The sequence below is a fragment of the Mustelus asterias genome, chromosome 20 (genome assembly GCF_964213995.1).
Source record: "Mustelus asterias chromosome 20, sMusAst1.hap1.1, whole genome shotgun sequence".
Lineage (NCBI taxonomy): Eukaryota > Metazoa > Chordata > Chondrichthyes > Carcharhiniformes > Triakidae > Mustelus > Mustelus asterias.
Window position 1 is genome coordinate 55,452,838 of NC_135820.1, and position 27,167 is coordinate 55,480,004.

Sequence of the window (27,167 nt, forward strand, 5' to 3'; positions counted from 1 at the left end):
GAGAACAGTCTTGCCTGGTGATTGTCGAGCGGTGTTCATTCATCCGTTGTCGTAGCGTCTGCATGGTTTCCCCAATGTACCATGCCTCGGGACATCCTTTCTTGCAGCGTATCAGGTAGACAACGTTGGCCGAGTTGCAAGAGTATGTACCGTGTACCTGGTGGATGGTGTTCTCACGTGAGATGATGGCATCCGTTTCGATGATCCGGCACGTCTTGCAGAGGTTGCTGTGGCAGGGTTGTGTGGTGTCGTGGTCACTGTTCTCCTGAAGGCTGGGTAGTTTGCTGCGGACAATGGTCTGTTTGAGGTTGCGTGGTTGTTTGAAGGCAAGAAGTGGGGGTGTGGGGGGATGGCCTTGGCGAGATGTTCGTCTTCATCAATGACATGTTGAAGGCTCCGGAGGAGATGCCGTAGCTTCTCCGCTCCGGGGAAGTACTGGACGACGAAGGGTACTCTGTCCACCGTGTCCCGTGTTTGTCTTCTGAGGAGGTCGGTGCGGTTTTTCGCTGTGGCGGGTCAGAACTGTTGATCGATGAGTCGAGCGCCATATCCTGTTCTTATGAGGGCATCTTTCAGCGTCTGGAGGTGTCTGTTGCGATCCTCCTCATCCGAGCAGATCCTGTGTATTCGGAGGGCTTGTCCGTAGGGGATGGCTTCTTTTACGTGTTTAGGGTGGAAGCTGGAGAAGTGGAGCATCATGAGGTTATCCGTGGGCTTGCGGTACAGTGAGGTGCTGAGGTGACCGTCCTTAATGGAGATGCGTGTGTCCAAGAATGCAACCGATTCCGGAGAGTAGTCCATGGTGAGTCTGATGGTGGGATGGAACTTGTTGATGTCATCATATAGTTGAATAGAGAGAATAGAGCCAGTTTTGGCTGTGTTCTCTCTTCACAGATGCTGTCAGACCTGCTGAGATTTTCCAGCATTGTCCGTTTTTGTTTCAGATTCCAGCATCCGCAATATTTTGCCGCCTTCAATTGCTCATAAGAAACTTTCAGGAATCCAATTCATGGAAATAACAGCAGTGCTTTAAATTTTGTAATGGCAAAAAAATGTGCAAAGGTCCAAGACAAGACTGCAAAGCGAAATAATAGAAATTCCAGCTTAAAAGTATGCAGCACTGCAGAAGTAAATTCCCAACGTTTATAAGGAATTGCCCAGAAACTTTGCCTCACCCAGAACTGCAATTGAAAACAAAGTGGGACAAATCCCCAATTGGAACGAAAGAAAGGAAAGGCCAGTCTAACCAAATAGTTTATCGGGGAAACTCTCAATGTATTCAAATCTTTCATAATTAAATCCACAATAGAGATTATGTAGAAAAGTAACTCGTCGAGGAAGTTTTTTGTTTGTGTGGATATGTCACTCGAGGAAATTTGACATCGTCTTGGTGCATAAGAGATCCACAGGGTCTAGTATACTTGGTAGAAAGAAGAATGATATGACTGTCATGTTAGTCATCCTAATTATGTGCAGATTGTATTATTTTCGTCTGTCACTTATCAGCTTTTTAAACCATATTATGTTTCACCTAGTATATAGTAAAATGAATTGGTTAGGCGCTCTAACTGGCTCCCCCAGGAAACCACTGGGAAGAGGTTAATTTAGCTATCAAGGCTGTGGTGCAATGGTTGGAAATTGTTAAGATTCATATTTTTCAGGGGGGAATAAAAAGTAAGTGGGCAAGACTCAACACGGCTGCCATTTTCCCTAAGGCAGCTTTGCAGATCTGTTGGGCTCCCGTTTGAATAGCGACGTGCGCTACGTGCTGTAAACATTACAGTGTCAAGTCGCTGCCAGCGCTCTGCTATGATTGATGGGCGGAGAAACCGGCCGGCGCGGTCTGCAAGCCCGTTCCCTCTCACTCCCTGCTGGACGGACAGATCGCAGGGGCGGGGAGGGAGGGAAAAGACAGAAGACAGCGCCGGTTCTTCCGTGCAACTTTCTGCGGGCAAGAAAAGCAACCCCAAGCAGTAGCAGCTCGCAGGTGGACTGGCCAACTAAGTGAGTAACCAATAATTTGGGGGGGTGAGGGGGGTTGCAATTACGAAAATAGAAGAGGCGTAACTTCTTAAATTTGAGACTGGATTAAAAATAAATCGAGTGGGGCGGGACCAAGGTTGGAAATGAGTGATTTTCATGCACATGTGGGTGAAACGAATTGGTTACTTTTGCAGTGTTTTGACCCAACTTTGGTTGCAGAGGGAATGGGGTGAAGGGGTTGAAACCGGCTTTGCGCTGCCCGAGGTGGGCGGGGCTGGAAACTTGCCCGGTGTTGAACGGATCTAGAAACTGGCTTTGCGCTTGCAATGGGGTGGGCGGGTCTGGAAACTGGCTCTTGAGCTGCCCCGGGATGGACAGGTCTGGAAACAACTGGCCCTTGCGCTGCCCAGGGGGTGGGCGGGTCTGGAAACTGGCTTTGCGCTGCGTGGGGGGAGTGGGCGGGTCTGGAAACTGGTTTTGCGCTGCATGGGGGTGGGCGGGTCTGGAAAGTGGCCTTGCACTGCTGTTGCTGAGTGGCAGGTGGCTACACCAGCCGCGCGCCTTGTTGCTAATGTCAGCGTTCGAAAATGGAATGTTTATAATGTGCGCCCACCAATCGGTGTGAATGGGAGGCGGGGCGAGGGAGAGAGGGGCGGGGACGGCCCGGTGCCGGAGAGAAGCAAAACAATTGTGATCAGCAGCAAAGGCGGGCTTGCAGAGAGGAGGAGGGCAGCGGTTTTCTTTCCCCCCTCTCTCACACACACACCCCCTCCTCATCCAACAGGAATGTTTTTTAAAAATGCAATCGCCTTTTTGCTAAACGCTTTAGTTTAACTAATCTCCCGTCTCTCCCTCCCACCCCCTCCACAAAAAAAAGACTATGAGCTCCAAACGTCTGAGCAAAAAATGCAAAGTTGTAGGTACAAAGGTTTGCGCGCCAAGTTCAGCCGGCGAAGTCAGAGTCTCTGGAGTGATCCAGGCTTGTAAGAACGACCCCGCGGGCAATAATTTATACACAATCATGCTAGATGATGGCTCTCTCAGAGAGTATGCAGAAGAAGAAATAATCTGCATCGATGGGAAAGGAAAGCCCAGATATAATCAGAAGGTATTTAAGCATCCTCTGTTAACTTTTTTTTTATTTTTTTTAAAAAAAGCTTCGACCGTTTTGCAAACTTGGTGCATGCTTTCATTTATGTTTTCTTTATTTGCAATCAGACATATTGCTTTTTATATTTTTGGAATATATTGCAACTAAGATGGCGCCTGAAGTGCACGTCCAAAGTTTAAAGAGAGCAAGGAAGCCGGTATAATTAAATGCCCATCCCCTTGCTAGCAAAAGTAAACGCCGGCACCACCACAGGAAAAAAAAAGCAATGTTTCACCATTATTAATTATCAGTAATGGTCCAATCTTTGCAAGTAAGCACTCCAGTCATGATCAAGTGTATTCCTGAGGGGTGGAACTGTCTAAGCAACTTTGCCACTTGTGAACTTTAAATAATTGGGCACTTTTGCTTTACCAAGAAGCATTGCCTGCAATTTTTTTTGTTTTTAAGAGTGGCGAAACCAGCTTGCATTCCTTTTTTTTTATTTTGAAGAGCTTTTTTTTTAAATGGAGGAGAGGAGGCGAGACAAAAAAAAATGACAGCTCTCGGGTTTTGTGAAATTTCAGATGCTTCTGAATTGCAAAGGCAGCGAAGCAGTTGAGGAAGGAGACAGGAGCCATGTCCCTTTAAGATCCCCAGAGCCACGCGGCCTGACAGCCAGGAGAGCAGAGGACCGGTATCAGGAAAACAAATGTAACAGGACTCGAGAAGTGGAGAAGGAGCCTGCGACCCGCCCCCCTGGCTCGGTGTCAGAACACAAACGCCTCCTCGCTTCGGCAAACATCGACGTTCCTCAGAGGTAGGGGTTTGTGTTGGGTTTTTATTTCGCAATCTTGAGTTGCTGAGCGTCTCGGAAAGGATTGCAACCTCAAATTCAACTAACCCATGCACTGAACAAATATCCTTTCTACCGCTCTCTTCCCCCCCCTCTTTAAAGTTTGTTTATTATTGTCACAAGTAGGCTTACATTAGCAATGCAACGAAGTTACTGTGAAAACCTCCTAATTGCCACGGCTCTGGCGCCTGTTGGGGTACACTGAGGGAGAATTTAGCATGGCCCAATGCACCTAACCAGCCAGTCATTCGGACTGTGGGAGGAAACCGGAGCACCTGGAGGAAACCCACGCACACACGGGGAGAACATGCAGACTCCGCACAGACAGTGACCCAAGGGTGGAATCAAACCTGGGGCCCTGGCGCTGAGGCAGCAATGTTAACCACTGTGCCAACGTTTGAGTGCATTCTAGTTGAAATGAAGATATTTGTGCGCGCACACACACACACACACACATACGTTATGCCTTATATTAAGTCGATCTTTCTCTCCTCCCTAGCTATGACTGTAACAGTACATTCTGCACCCTCCCTTTTCCTTCCCTATGTACTCTATGAACAGTATGCTTTGTCTGTATAGTGCACAAGAAACAATACTTTTCACCATATCCCAGTATGTGTGACAATAATAAATCAAATCAAACCCAGAGCTAAGCTGTGTTCTCTAGACCGCGAATAATTACTTGCAATGCAATTGAAAATCAAGCCAATGTACATAACCGTTGTACTTATTAGCTGTTGAAATTTCAAAATCACTTGACTCTTTCATATTTGGAAGATCTGTCACTGTGTACTTTGATTTTTGTCATGCGCTGCTATTAAGTTTAAATTGCATATAATATTGTGGCCAAATGTTAGTTAATTTTTTTGGAGCATTATTTGGATTGTTAGGTGCTTCAGTCATGAACTGTCGGCAGCATTTTGTGCTTACTGATGTTGCTGTGAATCCATTGTGCATTTTCCTGTAATATTGATTAAGGCGTCCACTTGAACACTGAAGTTATTAAAATATGAGATTAAGTGGTTGTCCCATGCAGATGAATTAATACACCACCTGAAAAGGGTGACTACGTAAAAGACAAATGTATGGTTACACGTTGCTTTCAGTAAAGCAACGGAGTAGTTTCTTGGATGCAAAGCAAGTAGCACCTACAGATCATTCAACAATTCAAATTTTAGAAATGCAGAAAATGAGAGAAAATCCATTAATTTGACATATTGACATTAGAGAAAACTGGTTAGTTGGTGTTGGAGAAGCATTAGTTATGTGGCCAGACAAATGGTTGCTGAAGTATTCCAGATATTGAAGCAGCTAACTCCATGAGGATTCCAGTAGTGATTTGTGTACTGTTCTGTATAAAATGCTAAAATATTTATGATTGCATTTCAAAATACTCTTATGAACTTGCATGTTGCATTTAGTAAAGCCTCACTAATTGATGGGTGTAAATGTCCTGTGCTCATGATCATGTGCTCTGCCTAAAATCTTGTTTCTTTTTAAATGAAAACAGCGCACACAGTTCTTAATCTTAATTCAGTTAATGAAAATATTCTTTTGTCTCTTCCACACTGAGATTTGGAGTAACTTCAAGACCTCCTTCACTGCCTCCAGAAGAAAGTGAAGACATGACTGGGTTTAGAGCTCATCAGAATGCCTGAAGAAACGGGATCTATGTCCAGACCTTAACCACTGTTGGGGATTTGCATCTGTCACAAGATCCTTCATGTGGCCAACTCCTGCTGGTGTCACCCAAGTTGGCGATCCAACAAAAAAAATGCAGAGGAGAACTTCTGCATAGTAGATGGATTTTGGCTCTTTACGCCACCCCCACCATAGCCATGCTCTGGTGCAGTTATCAGGCTATTCAAAAATGTCTGTGACCAAGTACCATGAGAATATTGGATGACACGTAGTTAGGCAGAACAAGCTGGCTGTGTAGCTAATCTGATCAAAATGGTCAGGGAACACCTCCCCACCCCCACTCACCATTCCCCACAGCTCTGTGCGATTGCCATTCAGAGCATTCACGTTGCTTCTGAAGCCAATTATGGAGTTAGTTCCAGTCCAGTTCCATAATCACCCCCGTGCTATCAAATCCATGAAATTACCTCTGAAGTGAAGGTTTTCAAGTGTTTCTACATTTTCATCTATTCCACTTCAGACATTGCACTTAATTCATTTTCTTTAAGGAAAGAAAGGCAGTTACTTCATTTTTTGTTTCTGGGTTGATCACCTTTCCATTTCACAGGAGAAAGAGTTGGAAATTTAAAGCAGTTGCCAGTCTACAGAGCTAATTTACCTCCAATTAGCCTCAAATTGAGCCTGGCCTGTTTTGATTCGGGAATTTTGTTCACCGGTGGTATCTGAGAGGTATAAAGGGGCACACAGCCCTGAACACAACTTCCCTTTTGGCATGTTGTTTCCACACCATGCTCTAGATCCCAGACTAACTCAGCAATACCACTGGAGATCAACTTCAAATCGAATTAAATAAAATCCAAATCCGTTTCAGAAAGTTTAAACATGTTGCATTCTTCCAATGTGTGGTCTTAATGCAGTGCTTGGAACATCTGAAATTTTTGCCAACTCAGGTATTGGAAAAAGCAAAAAGGATTGTGCGAAATTCCACATTTTTGACCTCGCATGCTGTTGTCTCAGATTTGTTGTCTTCTAGCTCTTTAATTCATTTCATAGGACAACGCATCTCAACTTTGAGTTTGTCACTTGAAACATTTTCTACACAAATGTTGCAATTGAAATCTTTGTGTTCATTGAAGGTATTTCATTAATACATAGTTATGCAGATAGTCTTCTTACGTATGGGACAAATTCTTTTGCTAGGGAAAGGAAAGAATCTATTAGCAACGCTTGAGTGTTTCATTTTAGCTTGGAAGATAATTTTGTGTGGTTCCATGTTTTAAGTCTTGTCACATAAAAATAGCACATTGAGTTACTTCTGCTCGTAAGCAAAGGGCTCCTAATATTGAAAAAATCATAGATATAATTTAAATTGGGTCCAGCCCCAGTAATTGTTTAAACTCCCACACAAAACTAGACCATCACTTCACATTGTTAAAACCTTAATCTGGACACATGAAGGGTGATATTTAGGGTGCATATCTGTTTCAAGTTTAGGGTCATTGCAATGCAGTTTTCTCTAAACTTGGATTGGATGTTAGGAACATAGGAAATCGGAATAAGACATACAGCCCTGAATAAGACGTTCAGCTAGATCATGGCTGATCTAATCACTGGAGTTCCACCACCCCGCCGGTCACAGGAATCCGAGCGGGAGAGGGGCGGACAGTGGAAAGGTCCATTGACCTTGGGTGGGATTTTCCGGTCTCTGGTCGAGTGAGGCCATAAAATCCTGCTCCATGCCATTTTCCAAACTTTCCCCATATTCTTTGATATCTTTAATATCTATAAATCTATCAATCTGTCTTTTGAATAGACTCAAGCCTTCACAGCCTTCTGTGTAGAAAATTCCAAAGATGTGAGTTAGGTTGATTGGCCATGCTAAATTACCCCTTGGTGTCCAAGGGATTAGCAGGGTAAAAATTTGGGTTATGGGGGTAGAGCATGGGTGGGATTGTTGTTGGTGCAGGCTTGATGGGCCAAATGGCCTCTTTCTGCACTGTAGGAATTCTCCAATTCTAAATTCCTACTTATCTCAATCCTAACAACCTCCCCCCCCAAAGAAGCAGGAAAAACATTCTTCCTTCATCTCCCTTCTTGAGCCCTATAAGAATTTTGTATGTTTCAAAGAAATCACCTTTCACACTTCTAAAGCCTAGCGAATACGGACCCAGTCTCCTCACTCTCTCCTCATAAGACAATCTCACCAACCCTGCTACAGATGCCAGGCTTATAGATTCCCTGTTCAACAGTTCCCTGTGTTTTCTTTTCTCCTTTCTTAAATAGTGGGGATACATTTGCTACCTTACAATCTACAGGAACTGTTCTATAGAACCTTGGAAGATGGCCACCAGTGCATCCACTATCTCTACAGCCACCTCTTTCAACACTCTGGGATGTAAATCATCAAGTCCAGGGGATTTATCAATTTTCAATAAGCATTACTAATGCTACTTGACTAATACTAATTTCTTTCAGTTCTTCATTCTCCCTAGTCTCTTTGTTTGCCAGTATTAGCTAAAACATGTAGTTACACAGACTCGATGGACAAGAGCTGATGCAAAGAGGGATAGCAGCAAGCTAACTGTGATATCTGGAAATATCTTTGCTTGAAAGCCTTTTCCAAACACCAGTCTTCCTCCGTGAAGACACACACATTATCTGTTCAGTTTCTCTGCCATTTCCTTATTCCCCATTATAAATTCTCCTTTTCTGCCTGTAGTGACCCACGTCTGTCTTTGCTAAACTTTTCCTTTTTGCACACCTATTTAAAAACTTCAGTCCATTTTTAATGTTTCTCACTAGTTTACTTTCATTTTCTGGATAGGATGCTCTTTTGGAGAGTTAGTTAATTCTAAAATGCTCCCTATCCTCAGGGCTACTACTTGGACAACTTTCTAAACCTCTTCATTTGATCTAGTACGATCCTTAACTTCTCTTGTTAACCATGGTTCGATCACCTTTCCTGCTGAGCTTTTGTGCCTCAAATAATGCAAATTTGTTGTAAACCTTGTATTCTTTAATGTTAGTCTGTCTGCCATTATACCTTTTAATATAGTTTCCCAAACTGTTACAGCAGACTTGCCCCTTACAGCTTCATAGTTTCCTTTGTTTGGATTTAAGACCCTTGTTTTGGATTGAACAACATATTATGGTCACTCTTGCCTCCAGGCCCTTTTACAAGAAAATTATTAAATAGCCCTTTCTCACTGCAGAATATCCTGGGGGTGATTTTCCGACCTCGCCACACTGGTGCAGATTGCGTTGATCCTGGAGAATAGCGTGCGATCCTGAAAATCGTTTTCATGCCCGGCACCAAACAGTTTGAGTGTCTCCCGGCCCCTTTCTAATGGCATGAACATGGAGCTCACCTAGAAAGGGTGCAAGGCCGATTAGCTTATTTAAAAAAGCATTCAAATATGCATAGCCCATTCAAATTACAGCACATGGAAGCCTCTGGCCTTTGGGCATGACATGATAGCGGAGTCACTACTCATCTCCACCAGCGGAGACCTGCTGCAATGGTCACACTGGGGGGGTTCTGACGTCAGGGAAACCCCAGGATGGTTGGGGGCATGGTTGGGCGTGCCTGTCAGGTGGGGCCCATCTGGCACACTGGTGGTGGCCACCATGCACCCTGGCGGTGGTCACTGGACACCATGGCAGTGCCCGTCAGGCATCACCAGTGGCAAGGGGGTGGGGTTGTGTTGGGGAGGGGGGGGGGGCGGATCATGCAGAAGTGGATCGTGATTGGAGGCATGTTGAAATATTGATTGTGGTGCGGAGCTTGCCTGAGAGACTGGCAACTGGCACGGATCACTCCAGTATTGTTGCCGTTATGACACTTTGGTTTTATTTTTGGGAGAATTTCACCCTTGATTTTAAAATTGCACATTTTCTTGTTGGTTCCTCAACAGACTGTTCTAGAAAACTGTGGTATGATTCCAAGAATTCATCCTCTGCATTGGTGCCAAGTAGGTTTATCCAGACTATATGCAGATTGAAATCCCCCATGATTACTGCATTATGCTTGTTAGATGCATCCCTAATTTCCTGATTTGTATTGTGCCCAACATTACCACTACTGTTTGGTGGCCAAAAACGCCAGCTGCCAATGTTTGCTGCTCCATGCTGTTTCTTAGCTCCACCCAGTGGATTCTATATTTTGATCTGATCTAAGATCCTCTCTCATCAATGTGCTCATCTCCTTTATTAACAACTCCATCCCATGTCCACTTCCTCTTTCTCTATCCTTCTTAAATGTTGAATACCCTTGAACATTCAGTTTCTAGTCTTGGTCACTCTACAACCACACCTCTGTAATAGCAATTAGAGTACATCTATTTACTATTTCCATTCGTGCTGTCAATTCATCTACTTTGTTGTGTGCATTCAGATAGAATGCCTTTATTGCTGTCTTTTCTATTATTTTCACAGCCTCTAGCCTTATCTGCAGTCACACTCTCTTAAGCTTGTTCGATCTGTCCCCTCCTGCCACACTCAGATTATCAATTCCCTTATTGCTACCGTGCATTCTTGCCTTGACCTCCCCCTCTTTTAATTTATCACATCTTCCTTCACTTGGTCGCATCATCCTTTACTTAAAGGATGCCCTAATATTAAGACTCACCTGTTATCACCTAATGTCTCCAAAATAGAGCTAATATACTATCTCTTCCCGGGTGTAACACACGGGTGTCCTATTGAGGTGTGGCTCTATACTCAGCCTGCACTACCACTGCACTGTAACTATTACGGTATAATAGTGCGACTGCACCCTGTGACTGGTAAAAGGTACCCTTGTTGAGCAACTGATGTTTTCACCTTGGGAGTAATTGTCCAGTGAAATTAATCGCACTCAAATATAGGATCACCTTGTTCCTCCAATAGTTCATATTTAACCTAATTGAACTTGATGCAAATTCTTGTATGCAATGCTGTTTCAAGTGTAATGTGAATGGGAGGTATGTAATTTGAATTTGGGTGTAGTTTAGGAAATTAAGGCTTTTAGTAATGTTAATATTTGCAAATAGTTTTATATATAAGTGCACAACAGGAAACTTTCCTGAGAAGTGTTAACATCACAGATTTCCAAACATTTTTCACTATAGCAAACCTCTCATTCCTTGCGTACCTCTTTTTTTTCTTTGATATAGAATCCCAACAGTGCAGAAGGAGGCCATTTGGCCCATCAAACCTGCACCGACAACCATCCCACCCAGGCCATATCCCCGTAACCACTCGTATTTACCCTACTAATCCCCCTGACATTAAAGGGTAATTTAGCATGGCCGATCCACCTAATCCGCAGATCTTTGGACTGTGGGAGGAAACCGGAGCACCCGGAGAAAACCCACACAGACACGGGGGGAATGTGTTATGATTCTATATGCCTAATATCCACACACAGTCATTTGAGACTGGAGTTGAACCCAGTCCCCTGTGCTGTGAGGCAGTAGTGCTAACCACTGTGCCATCGTGCCACCCCTACATTCTCTCTACACAGTGCTGTTCCTAAACCTCACAGCCGCTGTCCTCTTTACTTATGCATGTTTTTAAAATTCATTCTTTGGGCATGGGTGTCATTTAGCAAGGCTAACACTGTCCATTCCTAGTTGCCCTGAGAAGGTGGTACAGCCTGCAGGAGTTCGAAGGTACTTGCACAAATTTGGTAGGTAGTGTGTTCTAGGATTCTGGCACAGAGAGGATGAAGGAATGATGATATAGCTCCAAGCTGGGGTAGTGTCTGACTTAAGGGAAGCTTGGAGTCGGCACTGCTCCCATGCATCCTGCTGCTCTTGTGCTTTTAGATGGTGGAGGTTAAAAGTTTCTGCTTAGGAAACATCGAAGAGTTGGCAGTGTATTGATACTATACACTCTATCCATGGATTAGTGGACGGTTTGCTAATGAAGTGGATCACCTTGTTTTGGATGGCATTTCGTGCTTGACTATTCTTGGAGCTGTAAAATTTTGGCTTGTCGAGAATGTTTCATCTCGATCCTGACTTGAGCCTTTTAGCTGATTGCGAGACTTTGAGGGTTTGGAGAGGTGAATGGCTTGTTGCAGACTGTCCAGCTGCGAGCCTACTCTTGTTGCCACTGAACTTTTGGCTGGTCTCAAGAGTTTCTGGTGACTAGCAAGATATTGACAGCAATGCCTACCATGATATCGATAGCGTTGTAATGTCATTGAAAGTCAAGGTAAAGTGTTGGGACTGTCTCATGTTGAAGGAAGTCATTGCTCATCTGTCACCTGAATGTTACTTTCCCCTTCTGAGCTCATGTCTGGATGGTGCATCTGAGCACAGACTGCTTTGTTATCTGAAAAATTGCAAATGAGGCTGATCATCAGCAAACAGACCCACATTTGATCTCATGAAGGGAAAGTTACTGAGGAAACAATTGAAGAGAAAAGTTATGTCCTTTATCAACCGTCGGGGCCGATTGTGTTTCACATTTCGGATAATTCTGTATTTTGTATACCACCTATAGGCCTAACCCTACTTACGTTTTGGCCCACTGAATCTGCTCCAACAACAACTTCCACTTAAGATGTGTTACCCCATTTTCCTACATGAGTTCCAGAACAGGGAATATTAAGAGACCTCAAAGGCCCACCCATATATAACCTGAAAGGTGGTAAGACTTTAGGCCTCATTTACCTCCCCAAGCAGTGCATTCCAGATAGCCACCACCCTTTGAATAAAAATGGTCTTTTCTTAAATCCTTTCTGAATCTGCTGACCTTTATCCTAAAACTATGCCCTCCAGGGTTCCCCCCAATCTCTCTCTTCCCCCCCCACCCCACCCCCAACGAAGGGAAACAAATGCTCCCTACGTGCCCTATCTGGGCCCCACCGTAGTCTCATCCCTGGGGGAAACCCAAAAGAGAACTAGTCACTCTTCTTCCTCACAATACCCGGTGCTCTCTCACACAGATAATCCCCTGGTCCCCAATGGGCTTGAACATCACCCTTGTTAACCACTGCCACTCTAGGCATTTACAGAATATTTTGGAATTCTACCCAATGCAGTACACAACCCCCCTCCCTCGGGGCCCCTCTTTACCTCCAAGTTTCTCCTTCTTCCTTCTCCCCCCCCCCCCCCCCCCATGTATCTCTCGAACAAAAGAACCCCCCTTTTCCTTTTTTCACCTCATCACATAAATACACATCCATCCACCCTTCCGCACAAAAAAAGACTGACGTGAATAAAAATGGAAAGCTCCAGGGGACAAGACGACAAGCCACAATATAAGGGCGAAGTATCACAAGGGGCAACAAGAGTTGAGTGTGAGCTGAACAAAAAGTGGCAGAGCAAGAAGAAAAGTGGACATGTCCTCTCTCCGTCCAACCCCAAAAACCTACTTATTACAATGGTTGAAGCCTAGGCTAGTTATAGTCTGAACAAACTAAAATGGCAAGAAAAGTAAGATGTCTCACTGGACGATAAATACAGGGTGCCTATAATTTTCTACCTGTGGTACCAACTGTGATTCTGTTTGTAGGAGAGGGTTTGCAAGATTAAAAAGTGCAGACAAACAATTAGTCTTCCTCCGTTAAAGGTTAGATGTGGTCAGCAAGGCTCTTGTGGGCTTGGGTCAGAGACTTCCCATGCTAAAGGCAGCTGAGATTCAAAATGTGGTGTTTGGATGTGTTCGGTTTTCAGATTTATGGATAAAGTATACTCGACCAGCAGTTAGACCTTGGATAGTGACTTGAGGAATACCTCCTAAGGATGACCTCTATCAATGTTGATTACCCATTATATTTTCTATTAGGACGGTTGGGTGTTATCATCCATTTTACATTAGTTCCCACCACTTGCACCATCTTTGTTTTGGTATTTTAAGAAAATGTTAACGAATCAGCGTACCATCAATTGTGAAGATATTACTTAACTTATTAAGCATGCAGGATATTTGGTCCAGTTCAGTACCAGTCATTTTTTACTGGTTATAACCAATCAGCCTTGTTAGTGGTATGTTATGTGCACTATTAAGAATACACAGGTGAAAAGCACTGATTGAGTATGTGACTTGAGCATATATAAAGGGGGCTTTTTCTCGCTGGGGCATACTCCCATCAAGAGTAGCTCCCATCAAGAGTAGCACCTATCAAGAGAGGGCCACTGCTCAAGAATCTGCACCTCCCCCCAATATGGGTTCATGTGGCTGGCAGAAGAGGGGGCTTCTGGTGGGAGGATCTCCATGAGTGGGTCTTCCCCTTTTCCATCAGGGATTTGACATGGAGGATGTTGCACGTGACAGTCCGGTGCAGCAAAAGGTTATGATGGTTCATGGACTCCCAGGCTGCCTGTCCTTTATGCGGCCTTGTGGAGTTCATGCTGACATGGGCTGCAACATTGCACAACCTTTTTTATTTGAGGGAGGCACTTCTCAGGTTTTGCTTGCACTTAAGTCCCATGCTCCTCATCTTTGGTCACCTGGTTCGGGAAGGAGAGCATATTGGAGGGCCTGACCCTAGGCCAAGGTGGCCATAAACAGGTTCATTCGACCGGACTGTCTGTCTTCTGCCCTGAAGTCCGATATCTCCACCCAAAATTGACATTTTAATTTAATTTGCCTAAACATATTTTGTTATTGCTAAAGTGCCCTTTTAAGGGCTGGTTCTTCAGTTAGTTTACTTTGTTAATTTGGTCGACTCAAACGAGTATAAGGCAGTGGTGGGGAACCTGCATCCTAAGGGCCACATGCCACCCATCTGGATTCTGAGTGCGGCCCACAAGACGTTTTTGTTGACCGTTGCCAAGCACAGGTTTGCCATATTCTGCTGATTTCTATCTGTGTAACTTTTTTTCCTACTGGTATGACCGAAGTGATATGCACGTAAAGCAAGGGCAAATGGAGTGAGGTGCATGCTAATTGTTCACATTGACTGTGAAAGTTGGCACTCCCTCTGCATCCAAAGTGTAAGTATTCATTTTGCTTTTACCATTTGAGGTTGATAGTTTTATTTAATATATAATTGATTAAGCATTTGCTACAACTCATTATGAAATATTCGGCGTGTATTAAATGTTTTTAATTTTATTCATGGAGCCATGGTTAGTGAATGAGCCTGATTTCAATCTTGTGGCCCACTGAGACGGAGGGCTGTTCATGCTGCCCATTCACTAGCCTAGGTTGCTCATCACTGGTTCAAGAGACACTTTCCACCAAAAATGTTATTTTAACTTAATTTTATAAGTTTCCATTAAAGTTTTATATTTATTACAAGTGCCTCTTTAAGGGGTTGATTATTTAGTGAAATTATGAATTTGTTTGACAATACCCCGTGGTATAAAGAGATACTTTTGGGACACCTGGTTAGGGAGGAGGTAGACATATGTAATATCGCATGTTGTAAGTAAACCTTATAAGTAAAAAGATTGGTACCTGGTTTACTACTACACAATCTGGCTTCAGAATGAATTAACACCGTAGCAGAGTTTGGCTGCCTAGAGGTGCAGGTTGGAATTTAAGGTTTCCTTTCAGACAGAAGATGGTAATCTGAGCTACTTGTGTAAAGAATGGCTAAAAGCAAATGTGAATTGTCTGTATGATTACTCACTGTTCTCTGAATCTGAACCTAATGACCAGTGGAGAAAATGAAGCAGATATGTGGATGTGGGTTACGTCCTTACCAAAGACCTTTGCATTGTCACTTCCTGACAAAAGTATAAATAAAAGCAAGGTATTTTGAGCTGGACACCCATCAGTTGGATACTGATGAAGGTTTGGATCTTATTAAGCTTCTTGAATGAAATTTGGAAGAAAGATGCCCAGAGGTATGTTCGGACATTGATTTTGATAGATGGGTGGTCATTCCATTGAGGAACATAACATGGGCGTTACAGAAATTCATTTTGTAGGTTCCTTATTCAATGCTCACATTTAAATTGGTGGATTGTGTTGCATGTGAATAGGATCCTGGTCGTGAATAGGATCCTGGTCTTAACTAGGATTCCGTTCTCAGAAAATGTCATCTTTTTGGATTAAAATATCTGCTGCTTTGAGAAAAAGTTCAGCTCAGCAGTCATTTCCAGGAGCCCTGCTGGCACAAGTAGGATGTCCTGTGGTGTTGCAAAGGATGGAGGTCTCCACGATTGTAGCATTTCGAGATTGTTCACACATGGGGTGCAGGCATCAGTGCAACAGATGAGTTACAGACAGAAGCAATGAGGATGAAGGCAGTTTCAGTACATCTGGTAGATGACCAGATTGGAACAATGTTAATAGATGAATGGACCCCAGGAATGTTGGGGGAAACAGTTAATAAGTGCTTCAGATATGACTTAAAATCACCCTGTGATGAGCTACCTAAAGCGGAACAGAAGGGTTTTCGAATGGACGCACAATGCAGAGAATTTGGAAGTTGAAGATGGTAGTAATCAGTCTCAGGGAATTGTACTGGTCACAAGAAGCTTTTGTCTGGTAATGGACTAGAGTTCTTATGCTCTACACTTGAATGCTTTACATGCAGGAAGAAGAGCAGTCATCAATGTGGAAATCTTCAGAGCAAATTCAGAACTCTAATGTGTTGCATTAGGCACAGTGGTTCGCACTGCTGCCTCACAGCGCCAGGGGCCTGGGTTTGATTCCCAGCTTGGGTCACTGTGCGGAGTCTGCACATTCTCCCCGTGTCAGTGTGGGTTTTCTCCAGGTGCTGTGGTTTCTCCTCAGTCTGAAAGACGTGCTGGTTAGGTGCATTGGCCATGCTAAATTCTCCCTCCATGTACCCGAACAGATGTCGGAGTGTAGCAACTAGGGGATTTTCACACTAACTTCTTTGCAGTGTTAATGTAAGCCTAGTGATGACACAAGTAAATTAAATTAAAAAATCACAACATCCATGACCAGTTTTAATCTTGGAGGTTTGTATACAATAAGAGGGTCATAAAAATGGGAAGGTCTGGGTAAGGTGATAGGTGTGATGGTAAGACCCTGGCTTTCTAACAAGGCAGTCAAACTATTGTCCATTGGTCTCAGTTAATGGGATTGATAACGAACTGTAACCTTTAACCAACAATCTTATTTAGCAAGTGTTATCCTGATCTTGTTAAGTCATCACAAAAAGATGACTTCAGGAAATGTAGTGGAGGAGAGCCCCTGTTTGCATCAACAGTGATGAAGTGGAGATGGTTGAGAGCTTCAAGTTTCTTGGTGTTAAGATCACCAGCAATCTGTGCTGGGCCCTCCACACTGATCCCATGGTTAAAAAAGCCCACCAAAGCCTCTACTTTCTCAGAAAGTGAAGGAAATTCAGCCTGTCCACTACAACTCTTAGCAATTTTCACAGATGCACCATAAAAAGCACCCTTTCCAGATTTATCACAGCTTGGTATGGGTCCTGCTCCGACCAAGACCGAAAGAAGCCACAAAAGATTGTGAACGAAGCCCAGTCCATCACACAAACCAGCCTCCCATCCATTGACTCCGTCTCCACTTCCTGCTGTCTCGGAAAAGCAGCCAGCATAATCGAGGACCCATGCACCCCGGACATTCTCTCTTCCACCTTCTGTCGGGAAAAAGATACAAAAGTCTGAAAACATTTCCAACAGACTCAACAGCTTCTTCCCTGTTTTCATCAGACTTTTGGTCCCATGATATGTTAAGCTGATCTTTCTCTTCACCCTATCTGTAACTGCAACATTATATTCTGCACCCTATCCTTCTCCCCTCTGTACTCTATGAATGGTATCTTTTGCCTGTATAGCATGAAGAAACAGTACTTTTACTGTATCCCAATACATGTGACAAATCAAATCTTGCATCCAAAGACGAAACAGAACAATTAGAAACTTGATTGGACAATTGTATTAGCAGTGAACCCAAATAAGACCAGATGTCAGTTTTGATGTATTAGAGCTAAGTACTGTGATGAGACACTGCAATTGAGGATGTTTTGAGGACAAACAGGGATTTTTTCAAATATGGAGGACTGTACTCAAGTTTCCAGCCTTGTGGGACCTGAAGGACATGAAATTAGTCTTTTTTTAAGTTATGTTTCTCAGACCAATCTTCTAGATGGGTATTCGAGTACAACTGGTTTGAGAATTCTTGGTGAGTGAACATGAAAAATGTCATCCCTTGGCTTGGGAAGCTAACAAAATAAAAAATGTGGCAAAATAACATAGCTGTGTCGATACTGGTTCTTGGAGAAACAGTAGAAATGGGCTGTTTTACTAGTCAGAAATCTAGGGGAAATTCTGTACAAGGGTGCTCTGAGAATAGTTTGCCCATTGAATGTTATACAGGTTGTTCCCTGTGGGATAACATACATTTGACAAAACGTGCGACTGTAAAAACAAAGTTAAGGATTGACCTTGCTCATGTAAAGGAGATGTCAGAAAGAAAATAAATCTCCAAATTAAAATGGGTTGACACAAGTGATCATGCTTTAGAAAAAAATGTTCTCATAGTCATTTGGAAGTCCCAAAAGAAGGTTGTCTCGTATTATGATGTGGCGTGCAGAATTGGAAAATCATGAGACATCTGGGACATTGCATGTTGGTTAAGGCGGAGACAGACACATGTAAATAAATTTAATATTAAGTAAAAGATTGGTGTCTGGTTTCCGACTTCACCATCTGGCTTCAGAATCAGTTAACATCTTGTTCTGCCATAAAGGCATAAATAGAACACATTGTAGCAGAGGTAGACCAGATCTTGCATTAAACGCATCAGTTAATTTGAAGCAGCTCAAAGTTGCCACTGTCTCCTGTTGTCGCTCAGTGCAACACCTGATTGAGCTATCCAAAATGTCCATCAACTGTGCCCACTGTTGACAACTATGTGAGAGAGTTGGAATGCAGCCAGAACGCAACACTCTTGAGCAATCAGCCGCCCCAGGTCGTGGCTTCCAGAACACCTGTGAGTTCTTCTTGCAGCTAGTTGAGCCTAATGTTTCTAAAGAATGCCTTTTGGAAAAAATAATTACACAGGCCACCACACATAATGGGAAAATTATGTTGAAGTAAATGCACCCGCTACATAAACTCAGAACCTACTCCCAAGAGTCAAAACCAAGTTTAGCGTTTCAGGGAAGCGGATTAGAAGGTCAAGATATACAGGTGTAATTCATTTCCCTTTTTAAATATGTGCTTTTCCAATTTTTATATATTTGCGTCATAAATTCCTATGTTCATAAAGGCTATATGAACTTGACATCTGGTGATTGTTCTGTCCTCAAGGTGCTGTGGCACCTTCGCTGACAGGAGAATTATTACAGCATGGCAAATTTACATTGCCAGTTTCCATTATAAGTTAATAGGAAGAATTGGTGCCATGTGTGGTGATGTAAAATATTTTGTATATTTCAGATGAGCTGGCAGGAGAGCTAGTGTTTTAAAAATTCATGGTAAAGACATCAACCTTGCCTTGGATGGATTGTTAAACCATCTGTGGCATAAAGGTCCCATGGATTAACAGGAGGTTGGTTCCTGAACTCTGTTTTCACTGAAAAGTAATGTTCCCCCTCCATCAATTTGTGGCTGTGACACCATGAACAGAGGTACAGAATCACCCCTTATTTGATGCTTTATAGTTTTGAAGAGAAAACCAGTTTACTCAAACTCCTTGTAAAATAGACATCTGACTTGCCCGTTTCTGCTGAGTCCATTAGTCTGAAACTGGGGCTTTTGTTATGTTAAAGTTTGTGAGATCGTCTATATCTGAGAAGCAATTTGTCCTTCCTTGCATTGAAAGGCAGTAGGTCCCTACCAAATCTTAAATGTTAGAATTAACTTGGAAAATGTGTGCCTTATTTATCATTTTATTTTAGTAAACTTCTGTAATCTATGCTTACAAACATGGCGAGTAGATTGACATTAGTCCTGCCTGTGTGTCTCAGATTGGTGCTGCAGAGGAAAATCATGTCATTTGTAGCTCTTTTCTTGTGGATTAATTTGACTATATTGTGAATTTTTATGAACAATTCTGTTTTTCAAGCACTGGTGTTAAGCATCATTCACTCTGCAGTGAGATGCACTGAGACTCGATGTGCTCTGCCCAAGACATCTCCTACTGTGATCAGGTAGTCACATGCTAAATCCAATTACCCGCTAATCTCCATTCCTTCAAAAAAACAGTCACAAAACCAGTTCAGTCTATTGGATACTTGGGTATATTGATTATCTATTGGAGGGAGGCAATAACATAATGGTATTGTCATTGGACTAGTAATCCAGAGACCTAGGGTAATGTTCTGGGGACCTGGGACAAATCCCGCCACGGCAGATGGTGAAATTTGAGTCCGATTTTGGAATTTAAAGTGTAATGATGACTGTGAAACCAGTCAATTGTCACAACCCATCAGGTTCACTCGTATCCTCGAAGGAAGAAAATTTGTCGTCCTTACCTGGTCTGGCCTATATGTGACTCCAGATCTACAGCAATGTGGTTGCCTCTTAAATACGCTCTGGGATGGGCAATAAATGCTGGCCCAGCCAGCGGTATCTACATCCCATTTATAAAAAGAGGATGGAACCCACTTAGTTCCATGTCCCAAAAGCTGTGCATTTTTATTTTCCATACTAACCAGACTCTTGCCTCTGAGTAAAAATATTAATTGGAAGAAAGCACAACATAACCAGTGAAGAGTGATCAATGTCACAGAAGCAGAACCAAATTCGGATTAGCTTTCAGTTGTGTTGTGTTGCGCTGGATTGGTAAAGGCACAACCTTGTAAAAATTCAAGGTAAAGACATCAACCTTGCATTGGATGGATTAGTAAACCATCTATAGCATAAAGGTCCCATGGGCTAACAGAAGAGCAGGGGATTTCTCCCTGATACCCCAGCCAATGCTCATTCCTCAACATTTATTTAAGATTTGGTAGGGATCTACTGCCTTTCACAGTGTAAGGAAGGGCAAATTGCTTCTCCGATATAGACAATCTCACAAATGTTAACATATCAAAAGACCCCAGTTTAAGACTAATGGACTCAGCAGAAACTGGCGAGTCAGATGCCTGTTTTACAAGGAGTTTGAGTTTACTTAACACTCATTGTAAACTGGCTTTCTTTTCAAAACTACGAAGCAACAAATTAGGGGTGATTCTGTACCTCTGTCCATGGTGTCACGGCCACAACTGGATTGAAATTGCCCAAATTAATTTTGCACTGAATCCTTAAAACCAATGGAGAGGAGAGTTGTGGGTTAATTTATATAATTCCTGATGTTTAAGGAATTTCATAGAAATCATAGAAACCCTACAGTACAGAAAGAGGCCATTCGGCCCATCGAGTCTGCACCGACCACAATCCCACCCAGGCCCTACCCCCATATCCCTACATATTTTACCCGCTAATCCCTCTAATCTACGCATCCCAGGACACTAAGGGGCAATTTTAGCATGGCCAATCAATCTAACCCGCACATCTTTGGACTGTGGGAGGAAACCGGAGCACCGGAGGAAACCCACGCAGACACGAGGAGAATGTGCAAACTCCACACAGACAGTGACCCAAGCCGGGAATCTAAAACAGTTAATGCTTCTGCAGGACTAGCAAAAGTAAGAATTTCAGACCAATGCTAGTATTTCTTGGTGTGATGACTTCTCAATGATTCTCCCAATTTTTTCTTTCTTGATCACATGATATTACTGACTGTGGTATTAAAACCTAAATTTAAGTTTATAGCTAGTATAAAGGATTAGTAGTATTGTTATATGTAACATTAGCTTGTTTGATTAAGCTATTTCCCCACCTACCCCAATAATAAATTGGTGCGTCCAGTCCTTTGACTGATGGTGTCTAGTGTATTAAATACATATTGGAATAAGCAAGTTGCTTGTTCAAATAAAAGCCTGTTTAAGCTAGGTTTAGTATTTTCTGATACAGTTGACAGGCTGCATTGCTACATTAACTGGTAAGATAGTTAATTTTACACTAATCTGCTTTTTAAAAGCGACTGGTTCTTTAATCAGTATGCTTGGGACTGATCACAGTCGATAGATACCAATCGATTCAAAAGCAGTACTCATGAAATGAATGCCGATGCGTACGCACTTATTTAATGTTGTACGTCGTAGGTGTCCCACATCATCAGACCCAAGAGTCTTGCAGCTGTATTGATAAGTTGTTCAAGAGCAACTTAATTGGCTTGTCAACATAGTGCTCCAAAACCCAATACTTAAACAGATAGCAAAAGCTTAATACTACAGACGCTGGAAATCTGAAGCAGATGAAACAGTTTATTTGGTTCTGTTGCCAAGTAGGATGTGAATGAAGGCATCATAATTCACTTGAAAGCAAGCTTCCTAATTTAGATCTGGTCTTTTTTCACATTGTCCGAAATATTGGCTGACTAAAACACAGCCTGAACAAATAACTTAGTTTATTGCAACAGGCACAGAAGGACTGAATTCAGCAAATATCACGGTTTAAGGATCAAAAATGGCAAATTAATTTACGCAAATGGTTTCTATTTAACGATGAAGTTTTTTACCTTGCCAATAGTGAGCAGTTACTTAGTGGCTAGGGCTTCCTGTTGAAGAGGATATTTGTCCAAATGGAACGGCCAATAAGCACAACTGCTTTTGCTCATGTACCATTTTGCTTAGTCTTCGGGTTATTTTGAGCACTGTAATAAAAATGAAGCAGTATTACAGAAGATATTTCCACTATTGTACTAAAGCTTGCCCTTGGATTTGTTTTTAAAGTTGAATAAAAGTTTTTATTTTGATGGTGTTGTAGGTGAGGCAGATGTGTATTGTCCATTCCTAGTTGCTGTGTTTAATGCAACTGAGTGGTTTGCTTGGCCATTTTGCAGTCATTAGCGAACAAACGGAGCTCATTGTTCATTACTCATGACAGCTGTGCATGGGCTTTTGGCAGGATTTTGAGCAGTCTCTTATGGTTATTAGAGATCCTTTTCAGCATGTTGCCATTTACAGGAGGCATGGGGATTGTGGGGGCAGAGCAACAGCTTATCTCTTCAAGCAACCAGAGAAGCCTTACCAAGGCTGGATGGCTGCAGAGGCAGCTGGGCAGCAAGATAGCTGTTGGAATGCGACATGCCAGTTTTGCTGTCGTCTTCCCACCGTGGTCATTTTCAAGGAGGCTTGGGGGAGGTGCAGTTGTTGCCTGGCTGCAGAGCGTAGATAACTGAAGTAATTAAAGGGCCTGTTATAAAGCCCTTGCGACTGGAAGCAGAGCCGCCCCGCGGTGGTCAAAACATGGCCAGTGAATGGGGGCGGCCTCTTGGCATCAGACATAGAAGCCAGCGCTCCCAAACTGTTTTTACAAGTTCCCCAGCCCTGCTGCCAGTACAGAAAGGTAGCCAAAGCTGTAGCCATAGGCTTTTATCTCCACTATGGCAGTCTGGCAACTGTAGTCATTTTTTATTTTCACGACATCTAGAAATGCTGAGAGCATGCATCTCTTTTTTTTTCTCTTTTTCCCTTGCGTACGTTGTCAGGTAGTCACTGTTGGTGCTGAAAGGTCTCGCGTTGACCCTTCAGCATCAAAAGCCCATCTGTTGTCCTTGATTGGACAGTGAGTGGGGCCCTCTGGCCGTTAATTGAATGGGCGATTAATGTTGGATGATTGATTCCAACCTGGAGCGGAGTTGGGACCTACACTTGATCCCAAGCTCAAAACAAAAACCATCGTCGTAGTGTCTAAACCAGGAAGTGCAAGTTGGAATATTTAAGTATAACATCATATACATGCAGTGAAGAAATGTAAAGAAAGACAAGATTAAGGGAGAGAGATAAAGACAGAGTATCTCCAACAATATTTAACATTTGAAGCGATGAGGCTACATGCTTGTAAAAGTAATTTTTCATTGAGAAGTTGTTTGGTAATAAGGCACATGATGTCATTAGACAATTATATTTGAACAAGCCATAACTGGTATGCTTCTGTAGTACCTGGTGGGTAAGTATGACAACTTCATGCATTTTATTGATGAATCTCTGTGAGGTACATATAAATTAGTAGCATGAGTAGGCCATTCAGCCCCTTAAGCCTGCTCCACCATTTGATAAGATCATGGCTTCTCTGCTTTCCTGTGTACCCTGTATACTCTTTGACTTCTTTGTCAGTCCAGAATCCAATTTGGCCTTAAACAGAATTACCATGCCTCCACTGTTCTCTGGAGAAGAGAATTCCATAGACTAATGGAGAGAGAAGATTTCTCCTCACCTCTGGGTTAAATGGGCAACCCCTTATTTTTAAACTCTGTCCCCTGGTCTTAACCTGTCCCATAAAGGGAAACATCCTTTCAACATTCATCCTATTAAGTCCCCTCGATATCTTGTACATTTCAATAAGATCACCTCTTCTTCTAAACTCCAGCTGTTCCACATAAGACAACCTAATTCATCCCAGGAATCAGTTGAGTAACTTCTGCACTGCTAATTCAATTATATCCTTTCTTAAATAAGGAAACCAAAAGTATACATAGTACTCTCAATGTAGTCTCACCAATACCCTGTACAACTGTAGCAAAACTTAACTACTTTTCCTTTTCCCTTGCAATGATCAACATCATCCCATTTGTCATCTTCATTACTTGCTACGCCTTCATACTAATGTTTTGCAACAATGTGCCAGGTTGTCCAGATCGATCCATACCACTGAGTTCTGCAATTGCGCTCCATTTAAATGATGTGCTGCATTTCTATTCTTTTTGCCAAAGTGGACAAGTTTACATTTTCCTACATTATACTCCATCTGCCTAATTTTTTGCTCATTAATTTATCTATATCCCTTTTCAGCCTCCTTATGCCCGCTTCACAGCTTACTCTCCTACTTATCCTTGTGTCATCAGCAAATTTAGCAATCATACATTGGTCTCTTCACCCAAATTATTGATATAGATTAGAAATAGTTGAGGCCTCAACATTGATTCCTGTGGTTCTCCGCTAGTGACATCTTGCCAACCATTAATTAACTCATTTATTCATCCTTTCTGTTTCCTTTTAGCTAACCAATTCCTCTATACATGCTAATATGTTACCCCTACACCATGAACTCTTGTGTTGTATTGTAAACTTTGACGTGGCACCAAATCAAATGCCTTTTGGAAATCCATGCACAGCACATCTACAGGTTCCTCTTTAACCATGTTCCTTCCTCAAATAATGTGAATAAAATAGTTGAGTTTTCCAACTTGATGGGACCTTTCTATTGCAGTGAAGCTTGTGGATAAGCAGGGGATGGCAACTTCCTGATTTTAGCAATCAACTGCACATGTGCAGAGATCAGGGGCTGCTGTCTGAGTAACATAATGTTGGTGAGTGCTGATAGGCTCACTATTATTCTTACTATAATATCTGAGCTTCTGTCTTTGACTTTGCAACTGTGGCACAGTGGTTAGCACCGCTGCCTCACAGCGCCAGGGACCCGGCCTCGGGTCACTGTCTGTGTGGAGTTTGCATGTTCTCCCTGCGTCTGCGTGGGTTTCCTCCGTGTGCTCCGGTTTCCTCCCACAGTTCGGGCGGCACGGTAGCACAGTGGTTAGCACTGCTGCTTCACAGCTCCAGGGACCTGGGTTCGATTCCTGGCTTGGGTCACTGTCTGTGTGGAGTTTGCACATTCTCCTCGTGTCTGCATGGGTTTCCTCCGGGTGCTCCGGTTTGCTCCCACAGTCCAAAGATGTGCGGGTTAGGTTGATTGGCCATGTTAAAATTGCCCTTAGTGTCCTGGGATGCGTAGGTTAGAGGGATTCGTGGGTAAATATGTAGGGATATGGGGGTAGGGCCTAGGTGGGATTGTGGTCGGTGCAGACTCGATGGGCCGAATGGCCTCTTTCTGTGCTGTAGGGATTCTAAGATTCTAAGTTCAAAGATGTGCGGCTTGGGTCGGCTGGCTGTACTAAATTGCCCCTTCGAGTCAGGAGACTAGCCAGGGTAAATATGTGGGGTTACGGAAATAGGGCCTGGGTGGGATTGTAGTCGGTGCAGACACACACACACACACACACACACCCCCCCAGTATTTCCTTTGATCAATTCTGCCAGCCACACCAACTCACCTTAATTCCCCCCGCCCCCCCCCCAATCTTACCTGAATGCCAGGAATAGTAAGTTTCCAATCATCGCTGCCTTTGAGCTCGGACTCTTGTTATTGCCATCATGTCTTAGTCCCATGTGGTGAGCTGTGCCTGCAGCTCATTAATCTTTATTTATTTACCACACTCCATGATTTTATATACATGTGCTTCAAACCTATTGTGAGCCAGTTTACATTTTCCAGTTCGCCAATCTCTTCTGTTTCTGATGCTCCTTGCTCCTCCCAGCCCTCCGTGCACCTTGTTTCTCCTTTCATGTTTCCTCCTGATGCTCATAAACCTGCAGAATCAGTTTAAATCAATTCACAACCCCCACCAGTATGTAGCTCTTCCACCTTTTTTCTTTGTCTTGCCTTGTTGGGGCGGCACAGTGGTTAGCACTGCTGCTTCACAGCGCCAAGGACCCGGTTTCGATTCCCGGTTTGGGTCACTGACTGTGTGGAGTTTGCATGTTCTCCCCCGTGTCTGTGGGTTTCCTCTGCATGCTCCAGTTTCCTCCCACACTCCCAAAGACATGCTGGTTAGGTGCATTGGCCATGGTAAATTTTTCCTCCGTGTACCCAAGCAGGTGCTGGCATGTGGTGACTGGGGGATTTTCACAGTAACTTCATTGCAGTGTTAATGTAAGGCTACTTGTGACACAAATAAATAAACTTAAACATTTCTCTAACTTTAGCCTCTTGTTTTCTTTGTTCTCACCCTATTTTCCCCTTTATTAAAAACCTCTTCAAAATCCATCTCTTTGACCAATCTTTTACTACTCATCTCTCCTTTTCAGGCTCCCTGTCAGACTGTTTTCTGGAACCTTTCTGTAAATCACCTTGAAGCATTTTTGTATTCTTTGAGGTGCTTTACAAATATAAGTTGTATTAGTAATTGCTTAAGCAGTATTGTATTTGCCCATTTGTGCTGCTTCATATTTCTCTACATTAACTAATTAATCCTTTTTTTTTTAACTGGATTATGCATCATTCTTCCTTAACAGTTTGCCAAATTTAGTATCAATGCACATTATGTAATCCCTCTTGTCTTTATCCAACTCTTTTTAAATTAAGAATAGCAGAGACCCTAGCACAGATTTCCCATCAAAGAATGTGTAGCCTACTACACTGCAGAATTATATGATACAATGTGGGATATTGTGATTTTGTTTTTTCAAAATAAATTCCTGATTCGAGGTGGAGAAAATAGAAGGGCAAGTTGATTCATGCTGTTTTTGCATAGTTAAGAAACTGGAAGCCTGGCATTGTGTTGCGGTTCTGTCCTTGCACTTGAACACCCAACTCAACTTTGTGACAAAGACATGCAGTTTTAATAAAAGGTGGTTGATTTTAGCTTGTCCATGCTGTCTTTTATTCATGTAAGGGACATGGGCGGCACTGGCTGGGTGGGCATTTATTGCCCATCCCTAATTGCCCTTGAACTGAATAACTTGCTAGGCCATTTCAGAGGGTAGTTGAGAACCAACCGCGTTGCTGTGGATCTGGAGTCCTGTGTCGGCCAGACCAGGTAAGTATGGCAGGTTTCCTTCTCTAAAGGACATTAGATGGGTTTTTACAACAATCGACAATGGTTTCATGGTCA

At 42.9% G+C, this 27,167-nt stretch overlaps 1 protein-coding gene across 3 annotated transcripts in view; it reads left to right on the forward strand.

Annotated features, from left to right (window-relative positions):
• The first annotated feature begins 1,809 nt into the window (after positions 1–1,809).
• Positions 1,810–27,167, forward strand: part of LOC144508546 (zinc finger protein 704-like) — a 112,172-nt gene continuing 86,814 nt past the window's right edge. For 2 of the 3 annotated variants that reach the window (XM_078236577.1, XM_078236578.1), the window contains exons 1-2: positions 2,631–3,091; positions 3,658–3,890. In XM_078236577.1, the coding sequence (XP_078092703.1) occupies positions 2,864–3,091; positions 3,658–3,890 (461 nt within the window). In that variant the 5' untranslated portion in view covers positions 2,631–2,863. Of the gene's footprint in view, positions 2,005–2,630; positions 3,092–3,657; positions 3,891–27,167 lie in introns of those variants that run through there. The other variant, XM_078236579.1, reaches the window with a different exon arrangement.